Below are 22,512 nucleotides of genomic sequence, written 5' to 3' on the forward strand. Positions count from 1 at the left end.
CTATCTACTTTATTAAGACAATAGCTCCTGTGACAGTCTTTACTGAGCACTTACTTCCACAGTTCGACGTCGTGAAGGAGATATCATCAAGTGCGATGTCTCCAGAATAACTCCTGCCACGGATCCCTTCAAACACGATGGTGTAACTCTTGGTCTTCTCTGTGATTGGTGCCTGACCATTGAACCAGCCGTTGCCATGGTTACCAGATTGATGCCAGATCATGTAGTCTGTTCGCCCTATTCGAGAATTTTCAGGAGTTTGTTTAACAACAAAGTTCACTGGATGACACACATGTATACACTATTATTACGAAAAAGCATGAGGCAGGCGTCATAAAGATTAGTCTGTTGACAGACTGTTATACTGTGAAAACTTGACGTCAATCAATATCACAATTTTCGAGGTGTACTTGCAACAGGAATTAATTATGAACGTCATCTCCGTACTAAACATATTATTGTTACAACTTAGGATGGTTTGAAATACCGATTATGAGGATGTTTAATTCGATACAATGATGCGTTTATGAAAGTCAAAGAAAATTACATCGCTCCTCATTTATAAGTTAATACTGTAAGATATATATGAACCGAGATAATCTTCTTTCCAAATCATTATTCACAGTTGATTACATGCAGTGGAAGTTAGACTTACCTGGCACTCTGATGTAGACGTTGAGAGTATCGACTGTCGCCCCGTACATGCTGTACCAAAAGTTGATGCACCTGCCGCTGGACGTCACAGGGGAAAAGCTTTCACTGACCAACCACGCCTTGTCTCCAGTCAGTCGTGGGGCCGAGGTTTCAATGTAGAGGTACTTGCCTGAAAATATACCAGTTAAAACAGCATGACCTTAGGTGGTATCCATGGTCGTGTATCTCCATCATATTACCTCTATCACTTGTTTTCACGTGGAACTGACACAACGTAATATAGCACCTACTTCATTACAAAATTGGGCATTGACCCAAATCACATTTTACCCATGAAAGGAGGTAAACTTAGATGGTCGGCATGGCCTAAGAACAACCTTTATATTTTGCATTGCACATGTAATTAAAACGCCAATGTGTTCATGTTCAAGGTATTCGTATCTGACAAAATGAAAAAAAAGGTGTTTATAGTTCCTATTCATTGTCTAAGGGTCTCTGGAAATACCACACCTAAAGCTCTAAGTCAATTAGGGGTTGTCAAATTGCATATCTTGGGGAAGACAAAATGAGTCAAACACGAAACACTTGACAAACTGTGACGCCAGGTGTTAGCGAACTTGATGAACCATGCGGTAGCATCATCATTGCTGAAACTCTGGGTCACAATGCATTTTACCTCAGAGTATATTCTTTGTCAAGGACATTGCACAATGGCGACATGGTGTCATAAATCTAAAAAGCTGGTTTGATAGTCGTCCATCTCATCCTTTGAAATAAAAAGGTATTGTTAAACAAGAAGTTCTTCTCATTCACTCTTACCGTCATTAAGTCATAACAACATGATCTGTGTTATATACTGGGCTGCTCACCTCTTGACGTGCCGAGGGTGTGGTCAACTGAAGGTCCAGTAGAGGTACTTGACGTCCCACCGTAGTCCTCAGTCCAGTCAAACTGATCACCAGTGGCAGTGTTCTTCCAAGTGCACAGACCAGATTCGAATGTGCAGTCACCTGTAGATGAAGAAAGTAACAGAGGACTAATTCCCCGTACAGACACACAATAGTGCTCTTTCAGCTTAAAATAGCATACACAATCTCGACTTGAACTGGCAAACATCAAATGGAAATAACTGAAATTGCCACACTTTATTGAAGACCAATATAAAAGTCTTAAAGTATTAATTATCACACTGAGACAAATTTCAATTTCCAGAGGGAACATATTACAACGATAATTCTGGACCAGGAACCGGGAACCGGACAGTGACAGCTGTCCCTTTTCAAGAAAGAAATGTTAATAGTCAGGTATCAGGGGTTAAGATCAATCTGGTCAATCATTGTGTCCATCTATTTTATATCGGTAGAGTGAATTCCTCTGTATACCATGTGCTGCAGTAGCGTAAATGAAAACTGGTAGGTGACAAGCTTATGTATTCGTCCAAATGTTAGCATTTGCTTTTAACTTACCAGGATTTGAACATGCACCCACGGTGAAACTGACATCATCCAGTGCTATATCTGATCTGAAGCTTGCGCCTCGGACGCCTTCAAACATCATCTAAATACCATATAAAGTATTTATTATTATTGCCCTGGTAATTATTGTCATAAGACCTTAGCTACACGTTATATATTTCGCTGATAGAATGATGAATGCAATTTCTTATTGCCAGACATTGAAGATTTAATGAATATAGTGTCAGTGATAAAACGTGTCTGGCGCTCGTCTTTAAGGGGCTAAAACGGTGTCTGAGTGGGGTATTCATCTTAAACTGTGGCATGGTATCTCTGTAAGCTAGCACCATAAATCGGCATCCCTCCAAAAAAGTGCATGCAGCCACACACACACGTGCATGTACGCCGCTATAAAAGGTCAATTATCTTGGATGCGACCCAATTTCGCCTCACTTCAACTCTAGTTCAGACGTATTGTAAAAGAACATTGCATTATAGGGGTGGGGAGGTGTTGTAGACTACGCACCCGGTATCCTAAAGCGGAAGTTGCAGTGGATGTTGGGATTGTTGCCTGACCAACTATCCATTTGTTGCCCTGGTTACCCTTACGTGAAAATAATGGTCGACCTGTGCTATTTCCGACCTGCAACGAGTTTTTAATGTTACACATATACATACATATATGACCGTATGGGGATAATATCTTTACAGGTCATTTCAGAATAAATAACTTTGAGCAAAAACGTGTGATCATATTCTTTTAAAACAAGAAGAATTTTAATGTCATGATCACCCAATACTCATATAAAAATATTTTTAATTTCCTGATTCAATATTGATTAATAAATATCAGCATTTTTTCGAAACTAATATGAATCAGTAGTTTCACATCAAAACGATTGTATACAGAGAAACACAATGAAAATATGAATTTGACATACCTCAGCATAGACGTTGAAAGTTCCCATCGTAGACCCGTACATGTGGTAGTAGAACTGGGCGCACATTGCCTGGCTGTCATGATAGACTGGCGTCAAGATGCGTGCTTTGTCTCCCTGTCTACGGGAAGATGCTTCAGTGAACAGATAATGCCCTGAACGAAAATAGATGAAAACACTCTGTTCACTCTGGTTATCCTGAACCTCGGTTATCACGAAAAGGATATTTGTTATCAAGTGAGGCCAAGGTTGATATTCGTCTCTGGATCTTCGGTCTCGGTTGTCTTGGAACGTTACTCTACGATGTCAGCTGCATTTTATATGGTAATTTTTTTACATGTATATCAAAAATGATTTTATATTGAAATTGCATGTTCAAATAACAAGTCTATAAACCACTTGCTATCACGGAGTCTCAAAGATGAAAATTTAGTTGCGTTAACGTGGTATATCATTCCAGAACTATTAGACCCATTTAACGTCATTATCCCATAGACGACCAAGAGTGAGTTAGTTTGGTTCAACGCCAACAATATTTAAGTTTTATCACCGTGTGTCATCGTGTGTCATCTTGATGAGGGAGGAAGGGCCGAAGTGATGCAGGTATTAGACGTTTACCACTTTGGTGAAACGCACTGCCAAAGCAAGGCATCTAGAAACCTTCAGGGCGAATCTGGGAATGGAATCCTAGTTTCTGAACCTCACAGATACCTACCACTTGTTGTTCCGTATGTATGGTCATTGCTAGGTCCTGTGCCGTAGCTGGACGTTGTATGTGCCGTCCACGTCCAGTCAAAGGTGTCCGTCTTGTCCTGGGTGTAGCCACAGATTGCCTTATCTTCAAAGTCACATTTCCTGACGACCTGACCTGGGTGGACAGTGGTGTGGACAGTCGGTCCAGTTGCTCCTTGGGAGAGAGCGGGTGAATGAGTGAATGAGTTGATTACCCCCGAATAGTATTTCAGTTACATTCAATTTGATGATATAAATTTTCCCATTTTTTCTTCAGGTGAATAATTGACTTGCTTTTTCATATGTTTGTGAGGCGGGATATGCTCGCCTTTTGGCGAATATTTGGTGCAATAACTATCCGAAAGTGATTCATAAACAAATGGTAATGACACATCCGGAATCATATAATGGATTTCATTTGATTTTGGACAAAGTTTTGCAGCTTTTATGAAAGTAAGCATTAGCATTTTCTATTTGTTCTTAAGTTAAAAAATACTTAGTACATCGTTGCCCATTTAAACAGAAAAAACTAAATATCTTTATCACATTAATTATTTATTTGATGATGGCGACAGTAGTATTGAACTGCAATATAATGTACCTGTACATGCTCCATCTGCCAAACCCACGTCATCAATAGCAATGTCTCCCCTATACCCGTTAGCAGTCACAGATTCAATGACAACCTGCAACAACATGTCATCATTTCAACAAATTTTCAAAATAGCAAAACAAGGTTCACTAAGATACAAGTAATAAACACAATAGTGGCAGCAGCAGCAGTAGAAGCGTTAGATATGGTAGTGGTAATAACAGTGGTAGTCGTAATAATAATAGTATTAGTAATAGTAGAAGTAGCAGTAGTCAGTAAAAGTAGTAGTAGTTCTAGGTGTAGTAGTAGCAGCAGCAGCAGTAGTGGTACATAAAAACGAATAACCTATTGACAGGAAAATACGTCCAAGCTTGTGAACCCCTAAGCATTCAACTTACTGAATATGGCGTGTGCCCTCTGGATACGGTGATCTGTGCTTGTTTCCAGTTCAATCCCTGGGCTCCTGTCTTGGTCCACACCGGGCTACCGATGGTGGGGGTGGACTTGATGTAAGCGTTGAGTGTGCCGATGTGGTCGCCGTGCATGTGGTACCAGAAAGACAGACACTGGGTCACCATGCGAGGGGTGATGGTCTTGCTCTGAATTCTGGCAGTCTTGTTGGCCGTCTTTCCACTCACCTCTGTGTAGAGGTAGTACCCCTCTGAAACACATAGAGACATTTTTCACGTATTTAAATCCTTTCACCATCTGCAATGTTAAAAGTCGACTTTGTGGGAAGGTGAAGCTTATTCTCCATACTATCGCATTTCTACTTTGATAGTTGTACTGCTCTGTTTCCAGCTATTGATGTCCCCATTCGTTACCAAACCTCACCATACCTGGTCCAGTGTAGTCGCCCCAAACGACAGACAATAGCTAAGACAATGCACATTATTGTAAATCAATCAGAAGGTATCAGGTTTAGAAATATGTACTACATAGTGCAGCAATATACACCCAATAAGGCAAATCAAACACTAATGTACTTCATTGCCAGTTATTGTAGTTAGATTGTTATTATCAAATATCTTCCGTATTATTTGTTTGGGTGGATCAAGTTACATATCACGTTGTATACTTACTGCCTGTTGTGTGATCACTCTGGGGCCCAGTCCCGATGGACGATGTGGATCCCTGATGTCGCGTCCAGTCGAAGTTGTCGTTCTTCATTTGAATCCAGCTGCACATATCGTTGTCAAAACTGCAAGTGACAGGCTTGGACGCTGAAACCCGTGAAACATCAACTGTTCTGTAGTTGCAGTGAAATAGACCAAAACATTTCAATTTATGGATAACAGTTTGTTACTTAAAATGCCAAAAGCGTTAAGCCATGTGCTATATTGAATGCTGGTTTCCTTCGAAAATTGAAATAGGAGGATATGCTAGAGAGTGAGTCAATGAATGTCATTTAACTCCACAAGAACCTGTCTTACGATTGAGCCCCGACGAAACATGCATGCATCTATTTTGATTACTATTTTTGCATTTTATTATGAAAGTAAAGGAAATGGGTATTGTTAGAGCGGTATACTTTGTATTCTAGTTATAACCAGTCATTTATTGTCAAACACTCAAGGCACAATGCTCAAGAACGCATACTCATAGCATTATACATTTTGGTTCAACTGACTTGAAATCGTACGCTCAATGTCTTGATGACAAACTAGCCCTATCGATCTGTGAAAATGTGTTACTGTTCAAGGAGAGTGGGTGAGTGAGTTTTGTTTAACGCCGCCCTGAACAGTAATGCATTTACAAAACGGCCTGTCTGCTTGATGTGGGAGGACACCCTGAAGTGATGCAGGCTAAGGGACACGACTTTGAAGAGAGAATATCGGTACCTTAGCGAAAGTTGAGAAGGTCCACAAAAATGATTACGTACATGGTGGAACATAGGCAGTGGACTTCCTCGGAGTAGTTGATGTCGGCTTCAACGTGGTGGTGGCTGTAGTTGTTGCTGACAGAGGCTTAGCTTGTGTTGGCGTCACTAGAAAAAAATACATGTCCCTGTTTAATGAAAAAACATCACGGGAAGTGTTACTTATATAATTGATGAAAACAACATGTGTTCTGAGCGTGTTCAATCTCTTTTCCAGTGCTATAAGCGAACGTTCACGCTGATGAAGGTGCGCTGCGATATTCTATAGCATATGGAGACGGAGCCAAGTTGATAGTTATGATTAACAATATAATCATACAAATATGTAAAACATCGCCAACATTTGGTAAACAATAACGTCGTAATGTATGATGCAGATGTGGTGATGAATAACTTTGCGAACTACAAAAAACAACACGATCCATGTACAAACCTCCGCATGTGTATGTTCTGAGCGCCAGATCATCGATTGCAATATCTCCATTAGGACCAGTTCCAATAATGCCTTCAATAATGATCTGAAATAGACATACGCTGTATAAACTCGTTAATTAAGCATAATCGATAAATCAAGGCCTTTCGTCCTGTCCGTACTTGGTTCTAGAAATCCCCAGCACATTATGATTATTGCGATACATGTGATTCTTACATTAAAGTTGTTGTGTGGGGAGTAGACAGGCAACCTGGCGAACCCCCATGTTGAAGGTTGTGGCCCGCTAAGCTGCCACGCCACCGTCTCGGTCTGCCCCGTGACGACGTAGACGCGGAGGGTGCCGATGTCGCTGCCCTTCATGTTGTACCAGAACTGGAAGCATTTCCTCTGGGAACTCTTTGGGAGTGTTTCACTGACAAAGCGGGCTCTGTCTCCATGTTTCTGTGGGGCACTTGACTCAATGTACATGTAGTGACCTGTCAAGACATCAACACTCTTTTCCTATTCATGCTCGTATTTATATTGTTTTTTGTTTAACGCTGCACTCAGCAATATTCCAGCTATATGACGGCGGTCTGTAAATAATCAGTCTGGACCACACAATCCAGTGATTAATATCATGAGCATCGATCCATGCAATTGGGATCGATGACATGCATCAACAAAGTCAGCGAGCCTGACCACCCGATCCCGTTAGTCGCCTTTTTAGACAAGCACAGTCATTTTTAACCGCAAGCATGGGTTGCTGAAGACCTATTCTAGCCCGGAATCTTCACGGGTCGCTCGTATTTATAATAGAAGAAGAAGAAGAATAGATCAGCATTGATAGTATGTGTTTCATTAGAAACATATAATGCATCTTCTTGTTATTGCTGTTGTGGTGCTTATGAACAGTAACAGAATATATCTCCGTATCATCATTACTTCTTGAACATTGTTTGGTAAATACAGTTACCTACGGTTATAAAACATGCTTATAACGAACTGGGGGATAAAACGAACTTACTGAACATCAGCAATAACTATATTAACTATGACTATATACGATTCTCCTTTCGTTTCAAATTCAGTGATAATATTTGCAGTAATGTCCTTATCGTACTTGAGTACGTTAATATTCGTCCAAGTATCAAGTACACAAGGTTTTACACTGCTACAAGCAAGGTTCCAGCAAGACATGTACCACTAGCATTGTGTCTGAGTCTTCTGTGTGTGACGTTAAATGTTAACTCACTCACTCACTCAGTCTTCTGTGAGACTATTGAATGCTTTATCAAATCACTATACGCACCTGTCGGTCGTCTGGATGTGTGGTCGCTGGGTGGTCCCGTGTGGGCCGTGGAAGTGTTGCCCTGGTGGATGATCCAGTCGAAGTCATCATTCCTCTGGGTGTTCAGCCAGGTGCAGGTGCCGTGCTCGAAGTCGCAAGTCGCTGCAGGCGGAATGCAGGGTTAAGAAGGGCAACAACACAGCATGGTACTTAAAAGGTAAGATGACTGTCCAACATGGAACAACTTCTTATCACCTACATATTGATACTCATTGATAACACTGTTATATGGGGCTTCCTTTAATCACCTACATCTTGACACTCATTTGTAACACTCTGATCAGGGAGCTATTTCTTCCATTTAAGGGAATCCGTTAATTAGTAAACTTGGTTTTTCTGACGATTGGCATTGGGAATGCTTAGATACATATACAAGAGACAAAACTATGATTCGTTAATCAAGAAAGTGGTTAATATGGGAACACTCACATCCCGATAAACTTGGTTTCACTGTACGTGTATTCGCAGGGAGAACATCTGCAGGACGGGGCGTAAAGTTTGTAAGATTGTGCTTAGTATTTGTTTGTGTCAATATATTAATGTTTGGTTGGTTTACCCGGCAGTGGACATGAGCCTTGTTTCAGAAGGATGTCATCAATGGCAATGTCCCCATGGACACCTGTGCCTCGACTGGCTTCAAACACGATCTGTAGTAACAGGAAAGACACGACTGTATGTGGGCTGGTTGAAACAGTATATTTAACGAGACGGAAACAATTCATTATGTGAGAGAGAGGTAATAAAAAGACAGTAGTAGACTTACGTTGTAGTTTGATCCCCGTGGAATGGTCACTTGTGCTATCTTCCAGTCCATCCCCTGGTTCCCGGACAGTGTCCACAATACATTGCCTAGACTTTGGGACTTGGCGTAGACGTTTAGCGTGTTCACCTGCTGACCAAACATGCTGTACCAGAACTGAAGGCATCGTGTTCCACTTCCTGGGAGTCTTGGAGAAATTATCCTTGCCTTTGTATTTGGTCGGGCATCAGAGGACTCGATGTACATGTAGTGGCCTGGGAGGAAATCAATCTACATTATGAACTTGATGGCGTAAAGCATCCACTGAAGATTAAATAAATGCGATCTCATGGTAAATGCGGCAAATGAGAAAGGGTTTCATAACATTTAAGAAAGATGTTCATTAGATAATCAGCGATGATCTATTGGTTAGTATCCTCACCTGCTGGTGTACCGTACGTGTGGTCATTATTAGGGCCGGTCACGGCAGATGCTGTTGAACCAGTGGACCATCTCCAGTCAAAGTTGTCACTCTTGTCCTGAGTGTAGCCACAAACAGCTTTCGTCTCGAAGTTGCACGACGTTGACACCGGCATCGGAGTAGTCCTGGCCCCAGGGGGTACCGATGGTAAAATGGTTCCTGGAAAACACGGCATATAGTTTGGACAGTGTGGCTTTATCTGAAATGCCTCTCGTATGAAGAAACAAAAGGATGTGTTAATGTCCAACACTATAGAATGAACCAGATTTCACATTGATCAAACCGTCTTCAAGGGAAACTAGACTGTATCATCTGGTGTCCATTGTCAGTGTTGGCAGGTCTCAAAGTTATTGCCTTGCGAAACTAAGACATTATCTCTCTGTGGGGTAAAGATGTACTGTTAGGTTGGTCTTAGTTTTTAAACTTTAGTTTCCAGGGGACTCAATATAATGTGATGTTCGAATATCGCATCAGACTTTGGTCGAGTTTGTATCATTTAGCCGTGTAAGTAACATGTAGTTGAGTTATTACCTAGCGGAGGGCAGGGGCCGTTGACAGTCTTAGTGTCGTCTATGGAGATGTCTCCTTTCCATCCCCGTCCTCGAACAGCTTCGATTACAACCTATAGACGAATCACATATTGGGAAATTATAAAAATGTTATGTTCTCTTTTTCAGTGCAATGTTTTCCCAGCCGAATATTAAATACTAATCTGTATCTTATAAGAAATATTACCAAAAAAAATAAAATTAAGCTTCAGATCGTAGCACATAATTACATGAAACCAATGACACATGGAAACAACAGCATGCATAACCTTATGCAACGCACGAAGGCATTTCAAACTATCTGACAATATGTATAACGTTGACCCACCTGAAAGTTTGTAGCCACAGGTAGGTTGATTCTTGCCTCCGTCCAGTTGGTTCCCTGGTTGCCATGGCGCGTCCAGACGATATTCATTTTGGCCGTGTTGGTCTTCTCGTACACGTTGAGGGCGTTGACGTGCTGCCCGTACATGTTGTAGTAGAAGACCAGACATTTTGAATGACCACTGGCGATCGTCAACGTCGGACTGATCAATTGTGCCTTGTCTCCATTTCCACCAACGGAAGATTCAAAGTAGGCGTAGTGTCCCTCTGTGGACAATATAAACAACGTCAGAGAGGGTTCCAAAGAAACAGCAGTAGATGACTTAACTGGAATGCAGTTCTGATCAGTATTAAACAAACGTAGTCTCTTTAGAGAAACCCACAAGCATGGGTATTGTGGAACAGATCAAGGACCACATTCGATGGGAATGAAACCCACGACCATTAGATCCTTGTACGGCTAAGGGACATAATGCTACTGAGAGAAACGCATTTCCTTAGACTATTTGGGCATCCGTGTCATCAGTTTATATAAAATCTTAATAAAACTGTAATTATCTACAACAGTTTGAAATATACCATGTCATTTCCGTTGGACATTATAATGTTATGTAAAAGTGTGTACACTGTTGTAAATTGTAGGTTGTAGCTTATTAATTGTAAGTATTAATAGCGGAGGTAAATGTATTCACGTACTGCCAGTGGTGTGGTCACCGCTTGGGCCAGTCCCTGATGTACTGGTACTTCCAGCTATCAGCTTCCAGTCAAATTTGTCCGTTCCTTGAGCTTGGGTCCATTGGCAGAAGTCGGTTTCAAAGGGGCAGTCAAATTGGGCGCCAACAGCTGAAACAATAAAATTCAAAGGAAGGTGTGATAACTCAAAAGGCGAATAACATCATCAGGCTGTGATCTGTGATCCTTTGAGGGACAATTGTCAATTGAAGTTGAATATTGAAAGACAAGCAGAGCTTCGTGATCGGTCACAAACAAATCCAGCAATAAACTATGATTTTGCGAAAGTAGAATCTTTCAATCCAAGTTTCAATTTGTACGTGTGTTTGAGAGCTATTTGATAACAACATTAACAAAACAAAAACATCTTTAGGTATGTGGCATGCCTGAATATCTTCAGTCATTATACACCTGAACCTGCACAGTATTAGGCTGTAGCACGATAGCCGGAAATCCGAATTCTCACCTGTGACCTTCACAGTCTTGACCTCGATATTCTGACACGCTCCTATACTGAACAGGCAAGGCTACCAACATCATATGTTTATAATAATGCTTTCACTTAGTCAGAAATAATTTTAGCTCGACCCGTTGTTATTGATTAACGAACTACATAGTACAAAATTAATAATTTGGTTTAGCAATACAACAGTTTCTATTCCAGCATTATCACGACGCAGGACACCGCGAAAGAGCTTCACATATTGTTCCATGTGGATAATCGAACCCGGGTCTCCGGCTTTACCTCGGGGCTACCCCGACGCCACATATGTGTAAACAAAAACACTCACCTCAAAAGCACAACAAAGTTACGAAGACTAATATCAGAACACACTGATATATTTGTAACGCACTAATTGTTTCAATGATTAAATCAAAACATACCTGAAAATTCAACTGCCAGCGCCAATAAGAGCAGTGGTAAAAGTCCTGTCATTCGCTTATTTGTGGGAACTACCATTCATTCTATGAAGATATCCACTTTCCCCCTTAACGTTTCGAATGAAGACTGGCTTTTGGGGGAGGTGTCTCGAATATAAGTCCAAGCGTTATCAGCTAGGTATACGGGACTACCTTGCACTGCCGGCCCGGACAAAGTCGACGGTAGATAGCGATAGAGATAAATGAAAGATTGTCTGTGGTGTATCATCATCGTTGCACATGTACTAATGACTGCTTGTGTTGTGTAATGAGGGCAGCAATGACTGTTGCGTTGTTTTTGTACCATTCTATACCACAGAGAACACTTGATATATTTTGGTCAATCAAACGTTTCAAATTACAATATTACGCATCTGATTCAGACACTCACAGAAAGAAATACTTGTATTTAAAAGAAATTTCCCGACCGGTTGGCACATTTAAGTCTGGTGTTAGCAATAGAAGGTAAAGAATACCTTTTTGTGGTTCATTGATACCCATGTGGATACCGGGTTATAATTGGTACCCAGCAACCTATGCTTGTACGAGGCGACTCAATGGACTGGATGGTCAGGTTCGGCTACTTGACCGCTTGCGCGTCATCAGAACCTGTCGGCGTGGATTGTTGCTCATAATATAAGTCACTTGATTTTCTGGTCTCCACTCGATTATTTAAAGACCGCTGTTATGTAACTCGAATATGGCTGAGTGTGGCGTTAAACAACAATGACACAAACAAATAATTCATACATATGTATTATTAGGATTAAAAATAGTGCTCACATTATGATACGATGCACCCGGTGTTTTAAGATACAGAGCGATGCTTCAGGACATTAATGCAGTTCTGAACGCCGCATGTCGATGTCTTATTTCACGAGAGAAATCGTTGTAAATTCGACTTCAGTCAACTTTTGCTACAAATCATGACCAATTCATATCACCAAGCAGTTAAATTTAAAGTTAACCTCCATATTACTTAAACATGCTTTATCATTCGTTATATCCGGAGTACGAGGGTGGATATATACTACTCATATATACTACTCATATGACGGTAAGGAGCACCAGATTCTTTCATATTACTAATGATCACCTGCCATGCAATTACAGATTAACCGCCTCCTTTGATTAGTGGATAGAGCGTCTGTGTGGCGAGCGGAAGGTCGTGGTTTCGATTCCCGGCCGCTTCATACCAAACGACGATAAAAGATGTTACTTGTTGTTACCCTGCCTGACACTCGGCTTTAAGGGGATAAAACAAGGACTTGTCAGGTCGGATTCAGTGTTTTGTGTCTGAGTGGCGTGTTCATGTTAAACTGCGGCATGGCATTTCAGTGGGCTAGCACTAAAAAATATTGCCGGACAAGACATGCAGTCACACAGACACACCTGCAAGCAAGTTGCAATACACTCATATATATATATATATATATATATAACTCCATATCACCTTACCTCAACTCATCACAGATTAGTGAGTGAGTGATTTGGGTTTAACGGCGCTTTTAACAACATTCTAGTTATATCGCGGCATGTCAGCTTAATGTTAGAGGAAAGCCCGAAGTGATGCAGCTTTCAGACGTTTACCACTTCGGTGAAACCAACGAGCACGGGTATTGTGCTGACAAACCTAGAAATATAATCGGGGCTAACCGGGATTCGAACCCACAATCATAGGTTTCTGGCGTGCAAAAGGTACACAAGTCGGCACAGCGAATCGCGGCGCCTTAGACCACTCGTTCCCCCCTCATCACAGATTAACTATGGTAATATACAAAAATCGAGTGTTTTGTAAGTAACATCCATACTCTCATTTGACGTCAATACAATGACTTTGTCAGGTAATGCCATCTGCTTGTGCTTCGTAGCTAGCGTGAGGCAAAAGTAGCATGAAAACTTATTTTATAGGATTATGTTGATAACTGGTCAAAAGCTCAGTGGATATGTTCAATCGGGTCGGCTCCTGGATATCCATCATGCTCATTTAGAGTTGTGTCAGTTAAGATGAACAGTGCTGACCCTATTTTTGTCATTGGGATACTTGATTGTAATACATCATCCAGACATATTGGTTGGTTGATTTGTTGTTTAACGTCAATCCAGTGATCCAGTGATTAATATCATGAGCATCGATCCACGCAATTGTGATCGATGACATGCATCAAACCAAGTCAGCGAGCCTGACCATCCGATCCCGTTAGTCGCCTTTTACGACAAACATGGTCGCCTTTTACGGCAAGCACGGGTTGCTGAAGACCTATTCTATCCCGGATCTTCACGGGTCCATCCAGACAGAAGCATGCGGTGGCCAGCATCTTTAGGACGACCAGATCAATGGTCATCTTCTGTGCTACTTCTGCGTCGTTTAAATTCACCAGCTCATTTCTAAACAGTTGTACATGAAGGGCAGTCATTCCCAATCGTGCCTTGTAGATCTGTGTATCAAAACACTACCCAAAAGACTTATGATTTCAACTTTCCAATAGTCAAGTTTTCCTTTATGTCGAGCAATATTCCTCTGCACAAGTCTTTGGTGTCTACGTTTCACAACAATTCAAAGATTTCAAAGAGCTTTATACGACTCTTGCTCAAACGATTAATAACATAAATATGGAGGACATTTCCAGATTTGACACATCAGTGACAAACATGATGTCTGATGCAATTCCCTATTTCCACTTGTGCCATGTATCCCTGTGCGTTTTTCAGGTGCCGTTGCATGGTTTGTGACGGGTACCACAGGTGGAACAGGATACGCTCACCTTTTCGCGTTATCATAACTATTTGATTGTGTTTTGTTTGTTGTTTAAAGCCGTTCTCAGCAAGATTCCAGCTATATGACGGCGGTCGGTAAATATTCGAGTCTGGACCAGACAATCCAGTGATTGACAACATGAGCATCGATCCACGCAATTGTGATCGATGACATGCATCAAACCAAGTCAGCGAGCCTGACCATCCGACCCCGTTAGTCGCCTCTTACGACAAGCAGAGTCGCCTTATATTTGACAGTGATATATAAACGCATACCCATCATTGTACAGTCGACTCTGCTTTTAGCAGAGATTTCTAAAGGTTATGAAATGTATTTGTCACTTTTATTTCATATACAATATTCGTGTATTTCGTGTGGTGTTATGCCCTTCTTATGAAGGTACCTAATCTCAGTTCGTTTATATTTCTACCGTTTAACTCTACCCTACTTCTTTCTGTCTTTCACTTTCTTGTTTGTTAAATTGTCACAAATTTTAATCTCTAAAATAAGCATGCAATTCCCTCATTGAGGAACATAAGAGGCTATATTACAACTATGGTCGATGCCGTTACCAAAAACGCAATCATGCTAACCCGACTGTAGAATAGGGTAATCGATCAGACCACCAACCTACAAGCTATATATATCATCAGCTAAACACAGATTCAGAGAAATATCAAACTGCTAACAGGAACATAGCGTTAATCAACGTATCCCGATAACACAGATACTGGACATCAGTGTACACTGTAACGGGTACGGTTACGAACATACGACCCAGCTGATAGCGACCGGATCCGCCGCGAACGCTGTCTTTCGGTGGTGACAAGTGCTTGACTCCGCTTTGCGCTTGGCACACTTAGGACCGGCAGTCTTTCAAAACATGTTCGCGTGCCTTATTGATAATGTAGGTGGGTAGCTAGCTGTTAGATAGACCACTGTTTGGTACGCAATTGTGTACGCTAAATGATATGTTTGATAGCATCTTTGATAACAGCCGCACATGTTTAAGGTTCACTTTCTGTTAAGTTCCTATACTGCACATAAGTGTCGGGAGAATATAATAGTGATAAAAAAAAGTGATGTGTTGGGATATGATTCTCCGATGCAGTATTATCAATCATCTATATACAGTAGTGGAGTCAATCATCTATCATCTATAAACAGCAGTGGAGTCAATCATCTATATACAGTAGTAGAGTCAATCGTCTATATACAGTAGTGGAGTCAATCATCTATATACAGCAGTGGAGTCAATCATCTATATACAGTAGTGGAGTCAATCATCTATTTACAGTAGTGGAGTCAATCATCTATCATCTATAAACAGTAGCGGAGTCAATCATTTGTATACAGTAGTGGAGTCAATCAACTCTATACAGCAGTGGAGTCAATCATCTATATACAGCAGTGGAATCAATCATCTATAAACAGCAGTGGAGTCAATCATCTATATACAGCAGTGGAGTCAATCATCCATATACAGTAGTGGAGTCAATCAACTATCATCTATAAACAGTAGTGGAGTCAATCATCTATATAAAGCAGTGGAGTCAATCATCTATATACAGTAGTGGAGTCAACCGTATAGATACAGTAGTGGAGTCAATCATCTATACAAGCACAGGAGTCCATCTATATACAGAAGTGGAGTCAATCATCTATATACAGTAGTGGAGTCAATCATCTCTATACAGTAGTGGAATCAATCGTATAGATACAGTAGTGGAGTCAATCATCTATATACAGTAGTGGAGTCAATCACCTATATACAGCAGTGGAATCAGTCATCTATATACAGTAGTGGAGTCAATCATCTATATACAGTAGTGGAGTCAATCATCTATATACAGTAGTGGAGTCAATCATCTATAAACAGCAGTGGAGTTTGACTTGTTACTTGATGCCCTTCGTGATTGACACCACTGACGTCGCGGATGATAATGCTAATGAGTCAAAGCAACACCTCTGACAGGTTGTCTGGTTCTGAGGTTTGCCTCACGAATTCCGTTCTGCATTGTCTGCTGTATAGTATGCTGTTGTAGTAAATGATGTAGCCGCATAAAGCTGTCTTGGGCAGCAGCCGTAACACGGGGAGGTTACATGACGTACCATGCTGTTGGTACCGATACTAAAGTCTAGAGATTGTGCCTTGGAACGAACACAATGTATGCCTTGATTACCATCGAATGCGATTCATAGACTTCCAGGGCGTGAGGCATTGCTCTCAATGTCAGCCACTGGATTGTCTGGTCCAGACTCACATCCTGCTTCCAAACCATGCAACAAATTACTCGTTGTGGTAACACAGTTGCCAAAAGTTGCTAACTGCTGAGTCTCTGTGATTACCCCCTCCTCTCTCGCTCTCATATCGTTTATGTACTGGTTCTTTCCATATGTGTATATCAATATCACCATGCGTTTCTGTTTTTGTGGAGAATATGTTTTGACAGCTATCATCTCACTAATGTAAACTGCCGTGTAAAAAAAGTAAAGACTTGTAAATTGGAATTGACTAAAAATCATCAGCGTTATAAAAACGTTTCAAGGCTAAAAACACCAACCGAAACGCTACAATTTTGAGGTCCAAAACACAACGATGATATCTGAATTAAATACATCACCATCGAATAACCATTTCTCGTTTGTTTCATTTCTAGCCATCATCAAACATGGATGTAGACTTTTTCCTGCCATTTATCATACATTACAGTGATCTGTCCAACTGTGAAGTATATCATTCAGCTTTGTTCGCTCTGTTATCAAAGTAGCTGTAGATAAACGGGAACGTCCGACTCTCTCAGTCACTTAGTACATGCTGGCATACACCACGTGACTGTCACTGGTCAAGTATCAAAGGGATACGAGGGCTGCATAGAGTTGCCTTCCTCTGGCACGCCGAAATAATGATTGTGGGTTCCAATTCTGGTTCGACCCGATTATGTTTCAAGGATTTTTAGCATCCTACCCGTGCTCTCTTGGGTTTCACCAGTGTTAAACGTCTGGTTCGTTTGGGGCTTTCCTCCCACATTAAACTGATACTCCACGATATAACTGGAATACTGTTCAAAGCGACGTTAAACACAACTCACTCACTCACTCCAAGAGATACACGTAAAAACACAACTGGACCAGACAGTAGTAAATACTGTGTGTTTGTTGTTTAGCAATAGTCCAGCTACATGGCGGCGGTCTGTACAAAACCGAGTCGAGATTATCCAGTGATTGACATCACGCAATTGGGATCAATGACATGCATCAACCAAGACAGCAAGCCAGACCAACCTATCCCGTTAGTCGCCTCTTACAACAAGCATAGTTGCCTTTTCGGCAAGCATGGGTTGCTGAAGACCTATTCTACCCCGGAATCTTCACGGGTCATCATATAATGGAAATAATTAGGATCAACCGGGAATAATGACATGCCACTCCACCTGGTACAGAGATCAAAGAGATAAGGATAACGTTTACCCATAATCAGTACAATACATAGATGTATAGATGTTTTCTTAATGGTCCATGCTTAATTCATAGCTGTGAAGAACCCGGAGAAAATCCGGGTGAGACTTGATCTTCACGTGCTATCTGTTATCTTGAGATTTGTGTGTGTGTGTGTGTGTGTGTGTGTGTGTGTGTGTGTGTGTGTGTGTGTGTGTGTGTGTGTGTGTATGATTAGCTATCAGCGCCCGTACGGACTGATATGTTCAGTGTGTATCGTTACTCAACGATAACGTCGGCAAGTGTATCTCATCACCAGACATTCAACACTGCCGCTGATCCTTCTGGTCTCTGTAAATACCGAAGATTACATACCTTCAAACATACACTACATGTGGGTTAACTCGAAATCCAAGCCGTTTCATCGGTTAATTAAGCTGCTGATAGGCGTCTGTTTCCATAAATCTTAATATTTAGGACACTCCCACTGGTGGGCAGGGCTTGTTTTTTTGTCTTCCTGCGCACATTTAGGCCACACCCACTATTGGACTACCGTTTCCTGATTGGCTCAGAATAGAGTAGGCAGGGCTTGCTTTGCATTATAGCGCAGGCCCATATCGCTGTCTACATTCTTCTTGTTTTGAGGATTACATACGTAGTCTGGCCGGATGTTACTACTGTTGACTTTTTATTTTGAAAAGATTGACTGCTTACCCTTTAGGCAAACACCTGGTATCTTTACTTAAAGTCAGTCATCCATTCATATAGCTTTCACCGCTGTTGAATCTGTATCGGCCGATATATTTTAAGGATTATAGGTTAGGTGAGGTGAGGTGAGGTGAGGTGAGGTGAGGTGAGGTGAGGTGAGGTGAGGTGAGGTGAAGTGAGGTGAAATTGGGTTTAACGTCGCGTCCAAGATTATTTTAAGGTTTATAAGCCAAATCGTGACGAGAAGTTTTACATTAATAATACATATATTTAGACTAAAAATAAAAAGGCTGTCCAAAAGGCTGGACACTACAATAACTAGAATATCACAGATTCAATTTAAACCTATTTAAACGCAGAAAGTATTAGTTAACAACACAATATAAAAAAGGGCTAGAGATGGTCAGTCACTGAAGGGTCATCAACATACTAGGGACCATGGGGACTTACAGTACCGTTGCTTCCTGCATGGACCTCAGCAGGATATATCTTACAAGCTTAAACATCGGTGTACGTACTTACACAAATACTCTGATGAAAACAGTGTGCGCATCGGTTCTTACGTTAGTTGGTTGGTTGGTTTGTTGTTTAACGCCGCACTCAGCAATATTGCAGCTATATGACGGCGATCTGTAAAAAAATCGAGGCTGGACCAGACCACCCAGTGATTAATATCATGAGCATCGATCCACGCAATTGGGATCGATGACATGCGTCAACCAAGTCAGCGAGCCTGACCACCCGATCCCGTTAGTCGCCTTTTACGACAAGCATAGTCACCTTTCGCGGCAAGCATGGGTTGCTGAAGATCTATTCTAGCCCGGATCTTCACGGGTCTCTTACATTAGTACCTCCATAAATGCTAAAATACATGTACTGCATACTTCGAAGTCAACATGAACCGATAACTCAACAGTATGTCGCTGTATACTGTCACAATTATTAACCGAGAGATAAATATCAATTATCTGATACACAGTCTGACAAATGAAAAACAATCACACGAATGTTCTGCACATTCAATCCCGAACACATCCCTATCAGCACATGTTAAGTTCACAAATTACAACTGAAGGCTTATTTTGAGTGAAATATTTGTGGTAGACAAGATCCATTGCAACTGGCATCGGTCTTGCAGTTTATAACTCGGACTAGTCATGTTTCCCTGTTATCGACTCAGCACTCAGCAATATTCTAGCTAGATGACGGCGGTCTGTAAATAATCGAGTCTGGACCAGACCATCCAGTGATTGACATCATGAGCATCGATCCACGCAATTGGGATCGATTACATGCATCAACCAAGTCAGCGAGCCTGACCACCCGATCCCGTTAGTCGCCTTTTACAAGCATAGTCGCCTTTTACCCCGCCTTTTTTCGCCTTAGACCTATTCTACCCCGGAATCTTCACGCGTTCGTGCTATTTGAAAACGAAATGTTACTTGTTTGAAAAATACACTAAAATATTGGTGTCACTGGAACTTTAGTTGTTGAGTATATTTGCTATTAAAAGGCACTCGAAGAAGATCCTCAACATTCCGGAAATTCTTTTATGAAACGTCGTAGAATTAAGTCCCTAACTCACACCCGCAATAAAACTTTGGTGTGATGAGACTTTGTAACTGTTAAACGGTTTAAATTACACTGCATCAAATGAATGGTGAGTTCTATAATGTCAAGGATAATAGGGTAATATATGGAGACACTTTAAAGTGTAATTATTTAAATTGAATATAAATTGTTTATAGATCGTAATATTAATCACTGTATATTCCAGCTATATGACGACGTTCTGTAAATAATCGAGTCTGGACCAGACAATCCAGTGATTAATATCATGAACATTGATCCACGCAATTGGTTTGTTTGTTGTTTTACGCTGCACTCAGCAATATGACGGCGGTCTGAAAATAATCGAGTCTGGACCTGGCAATCCAGTGATTGACATCATGAGCATCAACCCACGAAATTGGATCGATGACATGCATCAACCAAGTCAACGAGCCTGACCACCCGATCCCGTTAGTCGCCTCTCACGACAAGGATAGTCGCCTTTTAAGGCAAGCATGGGTTGCTGAAGACCTATTCTAACCCCGGATCTTCACGGTCTATAGATCCTAATATTATATCACCTTACCGTCTTCTCCTCCCTGGCGGATGGTGAAGCCAGAGGTTGACCCCATTCTAACCCAGCTAAAAAGTCGGACTCTAATCCTTTGGTATATCAACAATCTTATAACCAATTACGCACCAAATATATTTCTCACAGGTCCATGGTCCCTAACCCTCATCATACAGACGGGTCGAAGGATGGTGGATAAGTTGCTAGTGCCACCGTCACTTGATCCAGAACTGTCTCCTCAAGAATACCAGATACTAGTTCTATATTTACGGTTGAGACCAAATCTATCCTAACAGCTTTGACCTATATCAAACATCAAAACCAATCTAAACATTTCATCATCTTCTCTGATTCGATGTCTTGCCTTCACCATATTTCCCTATTATCCTTGACATTAAAGAACTCAAAAATGATCTTTCTACTGGCCAATGCCGACATCGTCTTTTGCTGGTTACCAAGTCATGTAGGCATAACAGGTAACTCAAAAGCCGATGCTGTAGCTAAAGCAGCTCTTGACAAACCGTTATCTGCACTACTTATCTCGTACAGTCATTTCAAACCAACCATCAAGAGTTATACTCGGGATCTCATGCAAAAGAGGTGGGACACCCAGGTAGGAAGCAGTAAAGTTCACGAATTAAAACCAACAATCGGTCATACCTACTTTGGGTTGTCAGTCAAGACATGACGAGGTTGTTTTACAACGATGTGGTATTGGCCACAGTCAGTTTACCCACGAATATCTGCTAAGTGTATCTCTTGTGATGAAAGGTTCACCGTCAAGCATATTATGCTTGACTGTGTGGACTTTGCAATCGCAAGGGATTCACATTATCAAACCATTAATCTGAAAGATCTCTTTTCCCGTGTCAGCGGGCTTCTCGTCTGAAATTACTTGAAAGAAATTGGTCTGTATAATAAATTTTCGATATGTATGTGAATAATTAAATGCTTGTTTTTAAATTTGGTGCGATGCTATTATCAACTGACATTATTGAAGGCTCTGTCCAGGGGGGGTTAAAGCATCGTAAAATTATTGTCCCCCTGTGTGACACGTAAACCTATCATAATGGATGTAACTATCACCAACCAGTGTTTTTAAGCCAACTCAGTTGCGAGTATTTTTAATATTGGCTAGCATTGTTCATAACCACCAGTGGCTAATATGATGACGCAAATCCTGCTGGGTATCACGCAGAAAGCAGAGGTACTGTAAGTCGCGTTGATTCCCAAGCGAGGTGGACTAGCATTGGTTGCTGGTGGCATATAGTCCGTGTTTTAAACTGTGTACATTATATTGTTTTGCTCAAATATGTTTCATCAATTGTTTCTAAATATAATATGCTAAAATATGTTTCATAACTTGTCTTTATAAATAACTTTGCATAAATGACTAAATTGTATATATATTAACTTGGTTTCGTCGCTATATGGCTGGGATAATGCCGATGCGACGTTAAATTTTAACTCACTCACGGGTCTCCCCAATTTGGACACGGTCGATTTGCTTTTAAGGAAGCAAGAGTAAGTGCCCTTTTCTGTTCTATGTTTCTTAGTTTGGCAACCTTGACCAAACATTGACAATTGCACTATCAAACTATCACGAGTTTTCTCCCTTGACGCAATCGCTATACAGCTAAAATAATGCCGATGTGACGTTAAATTTGAACTAACTCCCTTGACGCAGTAACTTGGAAATGTAAAAGTTTGTTACTGACTGTGTATTGAC

General features: G+C 41.1%; 2 protein-coding genes across 2 annotated transcripts in view; both read right to left on the reverse strand.

Annotated features, from left to right (window-relative positions):
- The window catches only part of LOC139466931 (MAM and LDL-receptor class A domain-containing protein 2-like), a 35,812-nt gene extending 26,870 nt beyond the window's left edge, over positions 1-8,942 (reverse strand). Inside the window, exons 1-16 of the mRNA XM_071248654.1 lie at positions 8,776-8,942; positions 8,569-8,659; positions 7,974-8,114; positions 6,899-7,158; positions 6,683-6,767; positions 6,253-6,357; positions 5,453-5,593; positions 4,769-5,031; positions 4,380-4,464; positions 3,762-3,953; positions 3,050-3,201; positions 2,635-2,751; positions 2,121-2,211; positions 1,524-1,664; positions 656-823; positions 55-237 (exon numbers count right to left, since the gene is read on the reverse strand). Coding sequence (XP_071104755.1) covers positions 55-237; positions 656-823; positions 1,524-1,664; positions 2,121-2,211; positions 2,635-2,751; positions 3,050-3,201; positions 3,762-3,953; positions 4,380-4,464; positions 4,769-5,031; positions 5,453-5,593; positions 6,253-6,357; positions 6,683-6,767; positions 6,899-7,158; positions 7,974-8,114; positions 8,569-8,659; positions 8,776-8,916 — 2,356 coding nt within the window. The 5' untranslated portion in view covers positions 8,917-8,942. The remainder of the gene's footprint in view (positions 1-54; positions 238-655; positions 824-1,523; positions 1,665-2,120; positions 2,212-2,634; positions 2,752-3,049; positions 3,202-3,761; positions 3,954-4,379; positions 4,465-4,768; positions 5,032-5,452; positions 5,594-6,252; positions 6,358-6,682; positions 6,768-6,898; positions 7,159-7,973; positions 8,115-8,568; positions 8,660-8,775) is intronic.
- Positions 8,943-8,979: 37 nt separating this feature from the next.
- LOC139466932 (MAM domain-containing glycosylphosphatidylinositol anchor protein 2-like) lies at positions 8,980-11,844 on the reverse strand (the record flags this gene model as incomplete). The annotated part of the gene is made up of 6 exons (XM_071248655.1): positions 11,722-11,844; positions 10,801-10,947; positions 10,109-10,371; positions 9,764-9,854; positions 9,194-9,391; positions 8,980-9,026 (listed from the first exon to the last, which is right to left on the reverse strand). Coding segments are annotated over exons 1-6 (822 nt in total), but the record flags the coding sequence as incomplete, so codon positions are not given.
- Positions 11,845-22,512: the final 10,668 nt, after the last annotated feature.

The sequence above is a fragment of the Haliotis cracherodii genome, unplaced genomic scaffold (assembly GCF_022045235.1).
Source record: "Haliotis cracherodii isolate W230 unplaced genomic scaffold, xgHalCrac1.p SCAF_19, whole genome shotgun sequence".
Classification (NCBI taxonomy): Eukaryota; Metazoa; Mollusca; class Gastropoda; order Lepetellida; family Haliotidae; genus Haliotis; species Haliotis cracherodii.